This window comes from Eschrichtius robustus, chromosome 4 (assembly GCF_028021215.1).
Source record: "Eschrichtius robustus isolate mEscRob2 chromosome 4, mEscRob2.pri, whole genome shotgun sequence".
Lineage (NCBI taxonomy): Eukaryota > Metazoa > Chordata > Mammalia > Artiodactyla > Eschrichtiidae > Eschrichtius > Eschrichtius robustus.
Genome location: NC_090827.1, coordinates 87,796,114 through 87,815,628, shown reverse-complemented (window position 1 = coordinate 87,815,628; position 19,515 = coordinate 87,796,114). Strand labels below are relative to the sequence as shown.

Sequence of the window (19,515 nt, the reverse complement as noted above, 5' to 3'; positions counted from 1 at the left end):
ATAATTCTTAGTGTTTGTCATGTATATGTAACATTATAAGAATTACTATTTATTTACATCTTATAGGGCAGTGCAGGGCGCCCTCTAGTAGGGCGTACATAAATTTTAATTTTATCTTATTCGTTTAACAATCCAATGAGGTTGATAATATTTATAGGTGAAGAATATGAGGCTCAGAAATGCTGAGTAACTTATTAAAGGTCAAATTGGTAGTAAATGCTGAAATTCAGACCTAGGACTGTCTCAAATGCTGAATTAACAATATTCCTGGAAAATCTTAAAATTTGGGAACCATGGTCATAGGAAGATGCTAGAGGATAAAATAGCAAGCAGAGCTGAAGCTATGGCAAATAAGTGGTCCTCCACTAGAACCAAGGTGTGGAAACTCAAAACGTGAAGTCCAAAGAGAAAGCAAATCTATACAGCACATATTTCAATACCATTGCTCACCCTCTCACTATACCATCATGTATACTCGCATTAATCTACAGTATGTGTCTATTCATATTCCTTGCTCAAAGTACTTTTGCTAAAATTTTTTAGGAATGGAATTGAAACAAAAGGGGAAAAAAATATCAGATCTCCACTCCTACTAACTCTGTTACTGAGGAAAAAAGGAATGTGGATATTAAAGGATATGTATAACTAATAACAATAGCCTTTGGGGAGAAGGACAAAATGATACAGATGTTCTGGGAAACAGCAAAACTATTCTAATGGTGGTTGTTTTCCTGAGCATTTAAAGGGTATTACAAATCCTACTTTACACATGAGAACACAGAGATAAAGTTAAATAATGTGCTCAGAATACACAATGCTAATGTAAGCTAAGAGAGAAATTACTGTGAAACCATTTACCAAAGAAAATGAACTAAAAAAATACGAAGAGTAGAAATTTTCCCCTCTGGAGTAGAGTTCTTTTTTTTTTTTTTTTTAATTAATTAATTAATTAATTTTTGGCTGTGTTGGATCTTCGTTTCTGTGCGAGGGCTCTTCTCTAGTTGTGGCAAGCGGGGGCCACTCTTCATCGCGGTGCGCGGGCCTCTCACTATCGCGGCCTCTCTTGTTGTGGAGCACAGGCTCCAGACGCGCAGGCTCAGCAGTTGTGGCTCACGGGCCTAGTTCCTCCGTGGCATGTGGGATCTTCCCAGACCAGGGCTTGAACCCCTGTCCCCTGCATTGGCAGGCAGATTCTCAACCACTGCGCAACCAGGGAAGCCCTGGAGTAGAGTTCTATTAGCCATTTGGTGGCCCACTTCTTAAATGTCCTCAGAATAACCTCCCCTCCAAAAAGGTGTCATTACCATGCTCTTTCCAGTGCAAGTCCAGTCCTCATCTCCACTTTCCTGCTTCCTACAATCAATTCATCCTGAGATGTTTTCCTTACAACATCTGTTTTACATATACATTTTAGATTTGGAAACTCTTAGATATTTCTGTTCTGACAAATAGTAGGAATTCATGTTAGTACCATTTCTCAAACTCAAGCTCAAGTCTTATTTTTCTCAGACCAAAAAACACCACTTGATTGTTCATTCTTAAGGTCCACATTTCTTGAGCAGTACTCAGTTTGTCCTTGTTCTTGCAAACAATGATGAAATGTATAGAAAGAGCACTATCGAGGGTCTGTGAGATCTGGACTCTACTTGTAGCACAGCCACTATAACCAGCTGTGAAACACTGGATGAGAAACTTCATCTCTTTAAAATTCAATCCTTACCTGTAAAATGAAGTGGTTAAACCAATTCTCTTTGCATTGTTTTCAAGCTATTTCATTCTATGATCAATTATATTAGTAGATGCCTGGCAGGATACAGTATTCTGGAACTAGAATTCTAAATGCCAAAGAAGTAAATGAAACCTATAAATGTTCTCAGCAAACCATCCTGTTCAGAAGTGCAAAGACCGAAGTATTCTGGGCACCTGGCACAAGCACATCCCTAGGCCCAGTGGAAGAGTCCACTGCTTCCTTCCCTAAACTGGCTTCCTCCCACCTGTTCCTGATTACTCCTCTTTTAAGATCCACTTAGAGACCCTATATCCCTACTAGACTGAAAAAAATACCTACTCCATGTTCCCAGATGACTTTGTATATACATCTATTATAGTCCTTATCCCTTATCACATATTTAAATAATTATCTTTCTAGAACAAAGTTAGACATAAATAATAAATAAAATCATAAAATGATTTTCTTTCTCTTATTCATCTCTGTAAGCCTGGTCGCAAGCATAGTGTTTGTCATATATGTGTAATACTATAGAAATACAATTTATTTAAATCCTAAAGGGCAGTCTAGGGCCACGTATCTATATCTATATAGGGTATCTGTATCTATCTCCTCTTAATAATCCTGTGAGGTTGTTAACATGTAGAGATGAGAAAAATGAGTCTCAAAAATACTGAACAACTTACTAAAGGTCTCACTGGTAGTAAATGGTTAAGATGAAATTAAACAGAAACTGTCTCATAAAATGCTAAATAAAATAAATGGATGAATTTTTCCTTCCTGATATTGTCAACAATTGGTTTTCTATAAAATAAAGAGTCTAAGAATAGAATGAAGACAAAAGTCTGAATAGGAATTACCTTATCTATAAATGCGTATATGCCAATGTAACTATTGCTGATTTACCTAATACATGGGAGAAGAAAATACACACACACACACACAACACACAAAAGCATTTAGAAAGTTCTTATTTACCTAATGAATGTCTACTAAATACAAAGCATTTTATCTTGCTCAATTCCTAGGATCAATCTCCCTGGCTTAGTTCTCTAGTGTTTTTCCTGGAATTTGGCTGACGAGTGGTAAGTAAAGAGAACTAAATTGACCACAGATATACTCCTAGGTAATTCAGAGCTCACAATATTGTTAAACTCACACAAATAAAATAATCTATGTAAAGAAGGCTTTAATGAAATTTAAGTTTCTATAGGCAAAGCTAGGAGAACAAATATAAAAGTATAATTTACTAACCACACAAACATCTGCCTGTTTGCACGAACAGGTTGGACTGATTAACAACTCCAACTGAGACCGCAGTTTTTCATCATCACCGAGGACTTGGTTAAATTTCTTCACAAAATCTTGTGCTTTCCCAGGGTCAGGCAAATTCTCTATAAAATTAAAAGAGAATCAATACTACAAAAGAAAAACCACTAAACTAAAAGCAAGCTGTCTTAAAAAATAATCCTGAGGCACCAAAAGATAATCAGTCAATCTGGCTCTTAGAAATAAAATTATTAAGAAAAGGATTATTTTTTCTTACTTAGTATTAAATTGATAGTCCCCCTGGGTAAATTATTTGATGTCTACTATATATCTACAGAGTGAATAAACATACTCACTTGCTATGGTCATCAGTTTTCCAAACATGGCAGAACAGTTAGCCTCAGACTGAAATTTAAAACAAAAACAAAAGCTGTCACATGTGCTACCAAATTTCGGCTAGAAAACTATACTCAGTATTGTACATTTTTTTAAGTTAAAAAAAAATCCATCACAATATACCCACTAGAAAATGGCTTACCATATCTACACCCTATGTTGATAACAAAGAACTATGGAGTAGCAACAACTATTAAGTTAGCACAAATAGAAGGAAAGGAGATGCCAGCAGGAAGTTATTTAAAAATTTTTAAAAGCATATATAACTTTCATAGGAAAATTATCTTTCCAGGAGAGCGAACAGAAGATAATGAAAACAAGTGTCATATCAAAATTACTGAGTTACAGAAAGATAGAGAAGATGAAAAGGCAGAGGGCTATGTACCAGATGAAGGAACAAGAAAAAACCCCAGAAAAACAACTAAATGAAGTGGAGATAGGCAACCTTCCAGAAAAAGAATTCAGAATAATGATAGTGAAGATGATCCAGGACCCCGGAATAAGAATGGAGGCAAAGATTGAGAAGATGCAAGAAATGATTAACAAAGACCTAGAAGAATTAAAGAACAAACAAACAGAGATGACCAATACAATAACTGAAATGAAAACTACACTAGAAGGAATCAATAGCAGAATAACTGAGGCAGAAGAACGGATAAGTGACCTGGAAGACAGAATGGTGGAATTCACTGCTGCGGAACAGACTAAAGAAAAAAGAATGAAAAGAAATGAAGACAGCCTAAGAGACCTCTGGGACAACATTAAACGCAACAACATTCGCATTATAGGGGTCCCAGAAGGAGAAGAGAGAGAAAAAGGACCAGAGAAAATATTTGAAGAGATTATAGTCGAAAACTTCCCTAACATGGGAAAGGAAATAGCCACCCAAGTCCAGGAAGCGCAGAGAGTCCCATACAGGATAAACCCAAGGAGAAACACGCCGAGACACATAGTAATCAAAGTGGCAAAAATTAAAGACAAAGAAAAATTATTGAAAGCAGCAAGGGAAAAACGACAAATAACATACAAGGGAACTCCCATAAGGTTAACAGCTGATTTCTCAGCAGAAACTCTGCAAGCCAGAAGGGAGTGGCATGATATACTTAAAGTGACGAAAGGGAAGAACCTACAACCAAGATTACTCTACCCGGCAAGGATCTCATTTAGATTTGATGGAGAAATCAAAAGCTTTAGAGACAAGCAAAAGCTAAGAGAATTCAGCACCACCAAACCAGCTCTACAACAAATGCTAAAGGAACTTCTCTAAGTGGGAAACACAAGAGAAGAAAAGGACCTACAAAAACAAACCCAAAACAATTAAGAAAATGGTCATAGGAACATACATATCGATAATTACCTTAAACGTGAATGGATTAAATGCCCCAACCAAAAGACATAGACTGGCTGAATGGATACAAAAACAAGACCCATATATATGCTGTCTACAAGAGACCCACTTTAGACCTAGGGACACATACAGACTGAAAGTGAGGGGATGGAAAAAGATATTCCATGCAAATGGAAATCAAAAGAAAGCTGGAGTAGCTATACTCATATCAGATAAAATAGACTTTAAAAAAAAGAATGTTACAAGAGACAAGGAAGGACACTACATAATGATCCAGGGATCAATCCAAGAAGAAGATATAACAATTATAAATATATATGCACCCAACATAGGAGCACCTCAATACATAGGCAACTGCTAACAGCCATAAAAGAGGAAATCGACAGTAACACAATAATAGTGGGGGACTTTAACACCTCACTTACACCAATGGACAGACCATCCAAAATGAAAATAAATAAGGAAACAGAAGCTTTAAATGACACAATAGACCAGATAGATTTAATTGATATGTACAGGACATTCCATCCAAAAACAGCAGATTACACATTCTTCTCAAGTGCGCACGGAACATTCTCCAGGATAGATCACATCTTGGGTCACAAATCAAGCCTCAGTAAATTTAAGAAAATTGAAATCATATCAAGCATCTTTTCTGACCACAACACGATGAGATTAGAAATGAATTACAGGGGAAAAAACGTAAAAAAGACAAACACATGGAGGCTAAACAATACGTTACTAAATAACCAAGAGATCACTGAAGAAATCAAAGAGGAAATTAAAAAATACCTAGAGACAAATGACAATGAAAACACGACGACCCAAAACCTATGGGATGCAGCGAAAGCAGTGCTAAGAGGGAAGTTTATAGCTATACAAGCCTACCTAAAGAAACAAGAAAAATCTCAAGTAAACAATCTAACCTTACACCTAAAGAAACTAGAGAAAGAAGAACAAACAAAACCCAAAGTTAGCAGAAGGAAAGAAATCATAAAGATCAGAGCAGAAATAAATGAAATAGAAACAAAGAAAACAATAGCAAAGATCAATAAAACTAAAAGTTGGTTCTTTGAGAAGATAAACAAAATTGATAAGCCATTAGCCAGACTCATCAAGAAAAAGAGGGAGAGGACTCAAATCAATAAAATCAGAAATGAAAAAGGAGAAGTTACAACAGACAGCGCAGAAATACAAAGCATCCTAAGAGACTACTACAAGCAACTTTATGCCAATAAAATGGACAACCTGGAAGAAATGGACAAATTCTTAGAAAGGTATAACCTTCCAAGACTGAATCAGGAAGAAACAGAAAATATGAACAGACCAATCACAAGTAATGAAATTGAAACTGTGATTAAAAATCTTCCAACAAACAAAAGTCCAGGACCAGATGGCTTCACAGGTGAATTCTATCAAACATTTAGAGAAGAGCTAACACCCATCCTTCTCAAACTCTTCCAAAAAATTGCAGAGGAAGGAACACTCCCAAACTCATTCTATGAGGCCACCATCACCCTGATACCAAAACCAGACAAAGACACTACAAAAAAAGAAAATTACAGACCAATATCACTGATGAATATAGATGCAAAAATCCTCAACAAAATACTAGCAAACAGAATCCAACAACACATTAAAAGGATCGTACACCACGATCAAGTGGGATTTATCCCAGGGATGCAAGGATTCTTCAATATACGCAAATCAATCAATGTGATACACCATATTAACAAATTGAAGAATAAAAACCATATGATCATCTCAATAGATGCAGAAAAAGCTTTTGACAAAATTCAACACCCATTTCTGATAAAAACTCTCCAGAAAGTGGGCATAGAGGGAACCTACCTCAACATAATAAAGGCCATATATGACAAACCCACAGCAAACATCATTCTCAATGGTGAAAAACTGAAAGCATTTCCTCTAAGATCAGGAACGAGACAAGGATGTCCACTCTCACCACTATTATTCAACATAGTTCTGGAAGTCCTAGCCACGGCAATCAGAGAAGAAAAAGAAATAAAAGGAATACAAATTGGAAAAGAAGAAGTAAAACTGTCACTGTTTGCGGATGACATGATACTATACATAGAGAATCCTAAAACTGCCACCAGAAAACTGCTAGAGCTAATTAATGAATATGGTAAAGTTGCAGGATACAAAATTAATGCACAGAAATCTCTTGCATTCCTATACACTAATGATGAAAAATCTGAAAGAGAAATTATGGAAACACTCCCATTTACCATTGCAACAAAAAGAATAAAATACCTAGGAATAAACCTACCTAGGGAGACAAAAGACCTGTATGCAGAAAACTATAAGACACTGATGAAAGAAATTAAAGATGATACCAACAGATGGAGAGATATACCATGTTCTTGGCTTGGAAGAATCAACATTGTGAAAATGAGTATACTACCCAAAGCAATCTACAGGTTCAATGCAATCCCTATCAAATTACCAATGGCATTTTTTACGGAGCTAGAACAAATCATCTTAAAATTTGTATGGAGACACAAAAGACCCCGAATAGCCAAAGCAGTCTTGAGGGAAAAAAATGGAGCTGGAGGAATCAGACTCCCTGACTTCAGACTATACTACAAAGCTACAGTAATCAAGACAATATGGTACTGGCACAAAAACAGAAACATAGATCAATGGAACAAGATAGAAAGCCCAGAGATTAACCCACACACCTATGGTCAACTAATCTATGACAAAGGAGGCAAAGATATACAATGGAGAAAAAGACAGTCTCTTCAATAAGTGGTGCTGGGAAAACTGGACAGCTACATGTAAAAGAATGAAATTAGAATACTCCCTAACACCATACACAAAAATAAACTCAAAATGGATTAGAGACCTAAATATAAGACTGGAGACTATAAAACTCTTAGAGGAAAACATAGGAAGAACACTCTTTGACATAAATCACAGCAAGATCTTTTTTGATCCACCTCCTAGAGTAATGGAAATAAAAACAAAAATAAACAAGTGGGACCTAATGAAACTTCAAAGCTTTTGCACAGCAAAGGAAACCATAAACAAGACGAAAAGACAACCCTCAGAATGGGAGAAAATATTTGCAAATGAATCAACGGACAAAGGATTAATCTCCAAAATATATAAACAGCTCATTCAGCTCAATATCAAAGAAACAAACACCCCAATCCAAAAATGGGCAGAAGACCTAAATAGACATTTCTCCAAAGAAGACATACAGACGGCCACGAAGCACATGAAAAGATGCTCAACATCACTAATTATTAGAGAAATGCAAATCAAAACTACAATGAGGTATCACCTCACTCCTGTTAGAATGGGCATCATCAGAAAATCTACAAACAACAAATGCTGGAGAGGGTGTGGAGAAAAGGGAACCCTCTTGCACTGTTGGTGGGAATGTAAATTGATACAGCCACTATGGAGAACAGTATGGAGGTTCCTTAAAAAACTAAAAATAGAATTACCATATGACCCAGCAATCCCACTACTGGGCATATACCCAGAGAAAACCGTAATTCAAAAAGACACATGCACCCTAATGTTCATTGCAGCACTATTTACAATAGCCAGGTCATGGAAGCAACCTAAATGCCCATCAACAGACGAATGGATAAAGAAGTTGTGGTACATATATACAATGGAATATTACTCAGCCATAAAAAGGAACGAAACTGAGTCATTTGTTGAGACGTGGATGGATCTAGAGACAGTCATACAGAGTGAAGTAAGTCAGAAAGAGAAAAACAAATATCGTATATTAATGCATGTATGTGGAACCTAGAAAAATGGTACAGATGAGCCAGTTTGCAGGGCAGAAGTTGAGACACAGATGTAGAGAATGGACATATGGACACCAAGGGGGGAAAACTGCGGTGAGGTGGGGATGGTGGTGTGCTGAATTGGGCGATTGGGATTGACATGTATACACTGATGTGTATAAAATTGATGCCTAATAAGAACCTGCAGTATAAAAAAACAAACAAAACAACTAATACTAAACTTTCATTGGGTTATTTGTATGGAAATATGTTAATATAAATGTTTCAGACATTACATGAAATTTCTAAAAATCTTATATTTGTATTTGTATGGAAATATGTATGGAAATATGTTAATATAAATGTTTCAGACATTACATAAAATTTCTAAAAATCTTAAAAAAAAAAAAAAAAAAAAACAACAAAAGTACTGTGAAACCATACACCAAAGAAAATTAACTAAAAATGCGGAGAGCAGAAACATTTTCTTTCTGAATAGAGTTCTATTAGCTATTTTGTGGCCCATTACTTAATATATCACCTCCCCTCCTACTGCCCTTTCCTCCATTACAACAAGAGTATTATTTTATTATTGAATCTGCATGGTCCCATGAACCACCTGCTTTTGTTAAAGTTTTGTTGGATCACGGTCATACCCATTCATTTATATACTATCTCTGTTTCTGCACCACAAAGGCAGAGTTAAGCAGTCATGGAGACTGTATGGCTGGCAAAGCCTAAATTTTTACTATCTGGTCATATACAAAAAAAATTTCGACAACCCTTGCTTGGGCCACTGAGGGGTCTCTGTGTATGGTTCCCTGGCTAAGAACACCTATTCTAGCAAATATGTTTAGAAGTATATTAAGAGATTATTCAAATTTTTCTCCACCTTCCAGAAAATGTTGGGCAGAATTTCTTTGTTAATTTGACTTTGGCATATTCAAATGATTGATACCTGACTTGATACTGACTCTACAATAAAGGACCAAATCACAGAGCAAAAAACATTTATGACTTCTAATATAATTTTATATTAAGGTTTAATTCTAATGATTTGATAATTGATAAACTATAACTTCTTAGTGTCTAAATACTTGATAAGCTGGAAAACACCATTTCTTTGCTCATGCTGGAAAATAAAATTTTGCTATATTCATGTGAAATGCAAATTAGCTTGGATAACCACAGAAATTGTTTAACTGACATGCGGAAAATAAAACACATGAAATACTTATTGCTGGCTTCATTATATATGACTACAGAAAAATTAACAATGACTAAAACTATGAATTTAAGTAAAACATCATGAACCTACCGTAGGCTGCTTGTGCAAATCCAATAGTTCTCGTACATGACTTCTAAGCATGTTCTGACACTTCCACATTTCATTCAGAGCTCTGTAAATAAAGTTATATATATGAAAAAAATACATAATATAACAATACTGGTAACTACTCAACCTTACTACTTTTCTTACGCCATTCTTCTACATCTACCTAAAATTTTAAGCACCAGAAAATTTACTTATTAGGATTAACAGAGTTTAGTTTAAATTACTTAACATAAGGCTTCTTATGAGAGAAAATATTTGAGAAGTTTCTAAGGATGAACAGGATCTTGCCAGGTAAACTGAAGGAATTGAGACATTCTAAGCAGAGGTAGCCAGAATGTTCTGCTACAAAGAGAGATAAAATGTCATCAAAGCCCATGGCACATACAGGAAAGTGAAAAAAAATTTATAGGCTTGGAGCACAGAATGTGAGTGGGGGAGCATAAGGAAGCTGGAACATACAACAGAAAAGGATCAGACCATGAAGGCCTGTTTATGCCAGGCTAAGGGGGTATGCATGAAGTGGTGTAGACTATTTCAAAAAATGAATTTCTTAGAAATGATGTGGATTCAAAATGCTAAATTTAAATTGAGTTTCTTTATTCTAGACTCTTTTCTCTCCATGAAAGCAGATTTTCTTCTCTCACAAACCCACTCTGTAATTTCAGGTGCCCAAAAGACCTCTGGGAAATTAGTCTATCTCTACTCTTTGCCAAATATTTTGAAATATAAACAGAGATCAAGACCTTAGGCCAGGGGTTTACTACCTACAGTGAACATTATGAACCACTTTCAAATCCTTTTTTAAAATGATGGCTAATGTCTCCTAATAGGATGCACCAAGGATACGTTACTCTGTGGACTTTCTGCTGAAAGCGCATAATCTTGATCCAATGATGAGGAAACACTGGATGAATCCAAACTGAGAGAACATTCTACAAAATAACTGGCCTAGGCAATACTCTTCTGGAAAATGTCAAAGTCATAAAAGACAAAGACAGACTGAGGAATGGTTCCAAATTAAAAAAGACTAGAGACATGATAATTTTTTTTTTTTTTGAGACATGATAATTAAACATGCAATGTGTTATCCTAGAAAGGGAAAAAAACATCCATAAAGGACATTATGTGACGATTGAAGAAATCTGAATACACACTGGATTAGACAATATTTTATCAATGTTAAATCTCCTGATTTTCATAAGGCACTCTCGTTACATAAAAGAGTATCCTTGTTCTTAGGGAATACACACTGAAGTATTAGAGGTAAAGAGATCCAACGTCTGCAAATTACTATCAATGGATCAGAAGAAAATACATATATAAAGTATGCGCAAATGGCAAATGATAAAGCAAATGGTCAAAAATTATGAATCTGGCTAAAGGAGATATCACAAAGCTTTGTTTTATTCTCACAACTTTTCTGTAAATTTGAAATTATATGAAATTAAAGGCTATACATATATATATATATGTAAATGTAATAGCTGAGGTTCTTATTCAGAAAAATCAGAATTCTCAATGACAGGAGTTATTTAGTTTTTTAAAAGCTTTATTAAAGTGGAATGTCCACACATCCTAGGTGGCCTGGGATAGTTAAAGTTTATGCCAGTTGTCTGAACAAAATTATTACTAGTGCCTCCTTTCAATCTCAAAAATATCTCAGTTTGGACAATCAATCATATGGTTATTCTACACAGAAGTGATCTGGACATGCTCTCCTGACAAAGAACCAGTTCTTAGCTCTTAGGCTTAGTATGGTAAAGCTCCAATAGTACGATTCAGATCCCAGTCAACAGGTGAACAAAAGGTAATTTTGACATGGGGACTTCTTTGAATCCCTGAAACCATATTACTGGCTCAGTTGCCAAATATGCCTATGCATATAGGAATATTTTTGCTTTTAATTTAACCAAACTTATATCATAAAAATTTTCCCTGTAAATATTTATCTGAGGTTCTTGATTCAACCAGAAGAAGCAACAACCCTATCAAAAACAATTAATTAAATAAGATGAAGTAATTTTATAAAATCTTCAAAAAATACTCCAATCATTTAAAAAGTAACTTACTTGACAGCATTTGGATCCAAACTAGCATATAAATAATACAAGCATTTCATTCTCTCTTCTGTTTCCAGGTTGTGGGGGACAAGATACTGAGCAAAGATTTTCTCTACCAACAGTCTACGAGGCAAACAAACAAAAAACCCAAGTAACAAAATTATTCTATTTGTTAGAAGCCACAGCCATTTCATATTTTATCCACCTCATGCAAAGATACCATACCAATGATGATACCTATGTGTGAAAATACAACGGAAAAGATCAGTATGTGATCAATGCTTTTCCTTGCAAGTATGGCTATTTTAAAATTTAGAGCTACGGCTGCTATTTGTGGCTTTACGTTTTATCAGTATGAAACATTTGTTCTAAAAGGGTTATATATTATTCCTAAGTACAGGGTGCTAGGCTGTTCTACCTGTCCTTCTTCATCAGTCTGGCGCTATAGCAAATTACTTAACATTACCCATAAAGCTATGATCTCAAGAATAATTAATTCTCAAAAAAAAATATTTCCTTTGATTAGTTTGGCTCCTTCCCCATGTTGTCATTTAGTAAAATCAGGGGGCTCTTCCTTCATCTTCCTGAAAATTCAGCTTTTCTTATGCACATTTGTCTCCTTTCCACATTCTAAATTCCTCACCAATATTAAAATATCCTTCTTGCTAAGCTTATAATTATTATTCAACATCACTGGAATAAGAAAATTTAAGGGCTCTTCATTAGTCAATGAAATACATAATCAATGATGTCAAAGTAGTTAACTCAATAAAACATTGCAAAGTATTTTGCAAAAACCTAAATCATTACTATAATCCAACAGAGAATTGTAAGTAACATTCAGAAAATGAAAACAATGTAAGTTTTCATCTCAAGAAAAGAATTTTCTAACCATGTATGGGGACGAATGTTAAACAGACATTGTGGTGATCATCAGGCAATATATACAAATACAGAATAATTATGTCACTTGAAATTTAATGTAATGCTGTATGTCACTGATACCTCAATAAAGAAATGCAGTAATACCTCTATTGGTACTTACAGTGTTGTAAAAAGGAAAAAATAACTAACAGTTATTAAATAGTGCTACTTTGCCAGGCAGTGAGCTAGGGGGCATTACATTCATTATTTTATTTAATCCATAAGGCAATTCTGTAAGAAAGCCTTATTATTACTCCTTTTTAGATAAAATCAAGTACACAGAAGTTAAATCAGCTGTGTATGGGCACAGATCTAATATAACGGGCAGAATGAACATTTGGTCTCTGGTCTGAGTCCAAATCTCATGCATATTTCACTATTATTATGCTAACTCACAGTCTTGGCTGGAGTCTTATTTAAACATGGCATGTCTAAATATGTAGAAAGTGGTTTCTAAACTTAGAGAAACTAATTATTATGAAAAAATTAAATAGAAATATTTAAAAATTAAAAGCACTTTTATATTCAACCATTTTACCAACATATCAGACTCACTTGTCATCGATGCTATTCTGATAATATATATGCAAAAGTTTGTCCTTTATCCAGCTGACTTTCTCTGCAGCTTCCTTTCCTGCTTCACCATGAAGACAGTATTTCTTATAAAGCTGAGCCAGACCCATCATAGCTTCTTTTCTTACTCGCCACTAGAAAGTATAAAGTTTATTGGATAAGCTAGATACCAAACTTTAGTATACAAATCTGCAAAAATTACCATTTCTTCACTAGGTTGCACAATGAGATTTATGTGTGTATAGATTAGCATAGTATTAATTTTCAAAACAGGCAGACAAATCACTTAACCAACAATTTTGATTATGTTCCTATTTAGAAATCATCCAGTGCAAATACTGCTAAATCACCTACCAATTTTTTATTTCCCTCAAAGCCAAGCAATAGTAAATCTTACAGAAGATTTCATTATATTCTGTCTAAAAAAAAATTTGGCCAAGTTTTAGAAGTGATTAAAAAATAAAAGAGAAAGCGTATAATTCACTCTGCAAACAAAAGCCCTATCGTCTGGAATGTTTTGTCCTAGTTACGTCCCTTTTGATATTAACTCAGAATAAGAAGAGCAAAATTTAGTATCAAGATCTTAGAATTACAAAGTTGGGAAGCACCTTAGTGATCATCTTAAGTGAACTTCCTTACTCTGTAGATTAAAAGGGCAAATTATTTACCTAGTCACATCCTAGTCCGTGAAAGATTCTTTGGGACTTAAAGAGATTGGAATGGTTTATGAGGAGGAAAGAAAGGTGGTGAGAGGAGAGTGGACAGAAAAGTAGACTATAAAAATCTAGAGTTAGAACAATAGTACGATGTAATAATAACCACAAGTTATTTGTCTCAATAACAAATCAGAGTATACTTATCTTTGGCTTATTTTTTTTTTTTTAAATAAATTTATTTATTTATTTTGTGGCTGCATTGGGTCTTCTTGCTGCACGCGGGCTTTCTCTAGTTGTGGCAAGCGGGGGCTACTCTTGGTTGTGGTGCGCGGGCTCAGTAGTTGTGGCTCGCAGGCTCTAGAGCACAGGCTCAATAGTTGTGGTGCACATGCTTAGTTGCTCCGCGGCATGTGGGATCTTCCCAGACCAGGGCTCGAACCCGTGTCCCCTGCATTGGCAGGCAGATTCTCAACCACTGTGCCACCAGGGGAGTTCCATCTTTGGCTTATTTAAGTTAATACTTTCTTATAATTTTTTAGTATAATTTTCTCATTTTTATGCTATTTGGTAGATGAAATGAAATTCTGTTCCCATATAACAGGTAACAGATGTCTTTTGACATGTCTAACATGAAACGAAAGAATATAAACCGTGAAATCAAAGATTTAAGTCCTGTACCCACATTTTATAGAAAACAAAATTCAGAAAGGCTATACTCAAGGTCATTTAATTCATTACACCAAAAACCAGTTCCTAAAATGTCCAGTAGCTGTTATTCGAATTATTAGACCATATCATACAGTCTCAGTTAGCAAGAATCATTTATTCAACTCTTCCTGAAACTATAAACAAACACTGACAGAAGTAGGAGTGAACTGTTTCTAAAATGAGGAAGTAACACAAACAGCAATACCTGAAATCTGGTTTGGGAGTAGGGGGTGGGGGAGAGGGGGTAGTTAACAACTAACAAGTAGGGAGTGTCATTTCATTTAAATTAAAGCCAAGGGGAAAAAAACTCCCAGAGTTAGAATTACTGACACAGTTGAACAAGTTAAATGGTGTCTACTTTATGTATCTGTCTCCTACGACTATTTCAAAAGAACTTAAAGAATGCATCTTGCTCCTAAGTGTCTATCGACAGATGAATGGATAAAGATGTGGTACATATATACAATGGAATATTACTCAGCCATAACAAGAAACGAAACTGAGTTATTTGTAGTGAGGTGGATGGACCTAGAGTCTGTCCTACAGAGTGAAGTCAGAAAGAGAAAAACAAATACCATAAGCTAACACATATATATGGAATCTAAAAAAAAAAATGGCTCTGAAGAACCTAGGAGCAGGACAGGAATAAAGACACAGACGTAGAGAATGGACTTGAGGACACGGGGAAGGGGAAGGGTAAGCTGGGACGAAGTGAGAGAGTGGCATGGACATATATACGCTACCAAATGTAAAATAGAGAGCTAGTGGGAAGCAGCCGCATAGCACAGAGAGATCAGCTCAGTGCTTTGTCTCCACCTAGAGGGGTGGGATAGGGAGGATGGCGGGGAGACGCAAGACAGAGGTGATATGGGGATATATGTATATGTATAGCTGATTCACTTTGTTATACAGCAGAAACTAACACAACAATGTAAAGCAATTATACGCCAATAAAGACGTTACAAAAAAAAAAAGAATGCATCTTGCTGTATCTCTATAGCAAGATATTGCTCTTCTACCCTGAAATTATAGCTAAATTACATTGGTTTCAATAGGGTAGCAGATTTTCAACTATGCTTCAAATAAAATAGCACACTGCAAAGGCAACCTTTGTTGAAGATGTTAATAAGTAACACATTTAATAAGCCTGCCTTGCCTGTGTATCTCCTACTCATGGTTGACACTTTCTTAGCAACTGCTACTACTGTTCTTAGTACTCCTTTTCTTTATCAACCCACGTTTTTAACTGCATCCACATGGAGGAAATTACACAAAAAGAATAATAACTAAACATCATTTTGGCCCTTAGCTTAGCACAGCAATATGGAAACACCACTTTCATAGAAAGTATGATATTCTAAGACAGTTACTTTTGAAGATGCTAACTATAAAAGAAATAAATACTGGTGATCAATCACTATTCTTCTGAAGCTCATCATGTAAGTGAAAAGGTAAAATAAAACTTCAATTTAGCTGTTCTTTTTGTAAAGGTAGGCTAAAAAACCCACGCCTAAGACCTGAAAAGCTATAGAATCCAATGTATTCATTTGTAAAGATAATTAAAAGATACACAGGAAACATACAAATTATTAGCGTTTTATTTGGTATTGTATTAGTTCGACTTTCACACAGAAAAACTTTAAATAGAAAATAATTTCTATTGTATTTTGCTAACAATGTAAACACAGTAAATTATAAAAGAATAAAATTCCTCAGATTTTACCCGTTTGTCCAGTGTTCTTTCTCTTACAAAGCCAAGTAGCTGATCATTTACTAAGGCAAGGTCTCTTTTGGCAGCTGTTATTATAGTAACAATGACATCATGACGAATAGCTTCTTCTGGATCATGTGATCTAACTTTCAAGTATTCTGAAATCGGAGAAAAAATTAAGCTAAATGTTAGCTATAATATTCATTATGTTCAGAATGACAAAAAAAACCTAATGCTTTTAAGTTTATGTCCACACTGGAACAATGATTGTAAAATGTGGCATAAATTAAAATTATTTAATTTTTGAGGTGACAATACCCTACATAATAACAAAATAAACTATACCACACTATTTATTACTGTAAAGTCACATCTTAATAAAATATTTTATATCAACTATTCTGGAAAAGTCAAATCGGCACCTGAAATCAAATCAGCACCTGATTTAATACAGTTTAGAATTTAAGTTAACGATACATATTAAAATACTTAAAAAATAGTAAAAATGCTTATAGCAAGTTTGCTGATAGGTATATATCTTCACATTACGCAACATAAAATAACATTCTGTGACTTCTAAAAAAATCCTAAATAACTACGATACAAACAAAGTTATTTCCTCTTTTTTGGTAAACAATATTTTGATAGCAGTTATTTGTTTGTTACAACCAAGTAAGTAGGTTTAAATGCTCTACTTCAAGTGAAGAATGAGGAATTCTAGTCTACTTCAGAAGAAATCATTTTCCCACCTATTATTAGATATGTTACTATATTTAATTATCACACAGATATAATGATTTGTGCCCAAACCCGGAGTCATAAGGAAGAGTCTACTTCCTCAAACTATGATTTCCAGAAAATTGCAAAGGATTACAACGTGAAGATTTCAAATGTAATATTATTGTATCAACATGAAATCCCTTACTAGTAGTCCATGACTGATAGAGACCTGAAAGAGTGCCAGAGTGAAACCTATTCAGAAACCGAAGTTAAAGTCAAAGGCCACAACTAAAATGTATTTGTGTGATTACTCTCATACTTCAATAAACCAGCTACCTTACCTGTGAGATCCTTTGCTAAATCTGGGTGATTCATTAAACAGTGACTCGCAAATTTCACACTTTCTAATCTCACAGGAACGTGAATGTCATTGAATCTACATAGAAAAAGATTGCTAATATTAGTTGTAAGGCAAAATAACTATTTTCAAATAAGGTATATCAACGCTATGTAGATACCTATAAACAACAACAGTTACTGATTATAAGATGTGTTGGTTTATTAAAATGACAGTTAACTTGTTCTGAAGGAAGAATATAAAGTAAAAAGATACATAATTTCACAAGAATATTTTTTACAACAGGATTTTTTCACCATGCTAAAACAAAAACGTTATAAACACATCCCCCAACCCAAACTACCTTCACTGGAGAACCAAAAATTGGAGCTTAAAATTATGCTACAAAACAAACAAAAAATATTCAAAATGCACAAAATCTATTTGAAAGAAGTTAATAGGAGGAAAATACTAGAGGAATGTGAGGTAGAAAGCAAATCATATACGAGGCAGACCCAAAAATTCAAAGATAAGTACATAAAACACATGTGCCATATTGCCTCATAGCAAAAAAGTTTCATATGGCTGGGACCAACCTGTAACTGCTATTTTAGGTCTAATATATTGTAAGAACTTAATATGAAACTCAGTATGTAGATTCAGAACTGCATATAATAAGGATAAGCTGAGAAACTCTCAAGTTTTAAATTTATTGGGCAATTTAAAAACATATTTATTAATTATGAATAATGTGATTTTATTTTATTTACTTATTTTTTACCCCTTAATCTCCCTTACCCATTTCTTTCCTCTCCCAACCCTCCTCCCCTCTGGCAACCACCTGTTTGTTCTCCTTATCTATGACTTTGTTTCTGTTTTGTTATGTTTGGTCATTTGTTTTGTTTTTTAGATTCCATACGTAAATGACATCATACAGTATTTGTCTTTCTCTGTTTGACTTACTGCACTTAGCGTAATACCCTCTAGATCCGTCCATGTTATCCCAAATGGCAAAATTTCACTTTTTTTATGGATGAGTAAAATTCCATTGTTTATGTATATACCACATCTACTTTATCCATTCATCTACTGACTGGGTACTTGGGTTGCTTCCATATCTTGGCTATTATAAATAATGCCACAATGAACATAGAGCTAGTGCATGTATCTTTTCTGATTAGTGTTTTTATTTTCTTCAGATAAATAATAGTTCTATTTTTATTTTTCATCATTATTTTTTTTGGCCACACCGTGTGGCTTGTGGGATTTTAGTTCCCCCACCAGGGACTGAACCTGGGCCCTTGGCAGTGAGAGCACGGAACCCTAACCACTGGACTGCCAGAGAATTCCTAATAGTTCTATTTTTAAATGTTTGAGGAACCTCCATACTATTTTACATAGTGGCTGTACCAATTTACATCGCCACCAACAGTACACAGTTCTTTTCTCCACATTGTTGCCAACACTTGTTATTTGTTGTCTTTTTGATAAGTCTTCCTGGCAGGTGTGAGGTGATATCTCACTGGGTTTCGATTTGCATTTCCCTGATGATTAGTGATGTTCAGCATCTTTTCATGTGTCTGTTGACATCTGTATGTCTTCTATGGAAAAATGTGTATTCAGATCCTCTGCCCATTTTTAAATCAGGTTGACTTATGTATGAGTTCTTTGTATATTTTAGATATTAACCCCTTATGACATATATCATTTGCAAATATCTTCTCCCATTCAGTAGGTGGCGTTTTCATTTTGTTGATAGTTTTCTTCGCTGTGCAAAAGCTTTTTAGTTTGATGTAGTCCCATGTGTTTATTTTTGCTTTTGTTTCCCTTGCCTGAGGAGACACATCCAAAAGCATACTACTAAAACCAATAAGTGTGTACTGTCTATGTTTTTTTCTAGAAGTTTAACACCTAGAAAACTTCTAGAAAAAACCAGACAGTAGACACTAGCATGGACTGGACCATGATGTCTTCA

General features: G+C 34.8%; 1 protein-coding gene across 5 annotated transcripts in view; it reads right to left on the bottom strand.

Moving 5' to 3' along the window:
* Positions 1 to 19,515, bottom strand: part of PDS5A (PDS5 cohesin associated factor A) — a 131,103-nt gene that overhangs the window by 48,672 nt on the left and 62,916 nt on the right. For all 5 annotated transcript variants that reach the window (XM_068543075.1, XM_068543079.1, XM_068543076.1 and 2 more), the window contains exons 10-16: positions 17,545 to 17,639; positions 16,496 to 16,641; positions 13,391 to 13,542; positions 11,921 to 12,034; positions 9,834 to 9,915; positions 3,355 to 3,403; positions 2,984 to 3,123 (exon numbers count right to left, since the gene is read on the bottom strand). In XM_068543075.1, the coding sequence (XP_068399176.1) occupies positions 2,984 to 3,123; positions 3,355 to 3,403; positions 9,834 to 9,915; positions 11,921 to 12,034; positions 13,391 to 13,542; positions 16,496 to 16,641; positions 17,545 to 17,639 (778 nt within the window). The remainder of the gene's footprint in view (positions 1 to 2,983; positions 3,124 to 3,354; positions 3,404 to 9,833; positions 9,916 to 11,920; positions 12,035 to 13,390; positions 13,543 to 16,495; positions 16,642 to 17,544; positions 17,640 to 19,515) is intronic.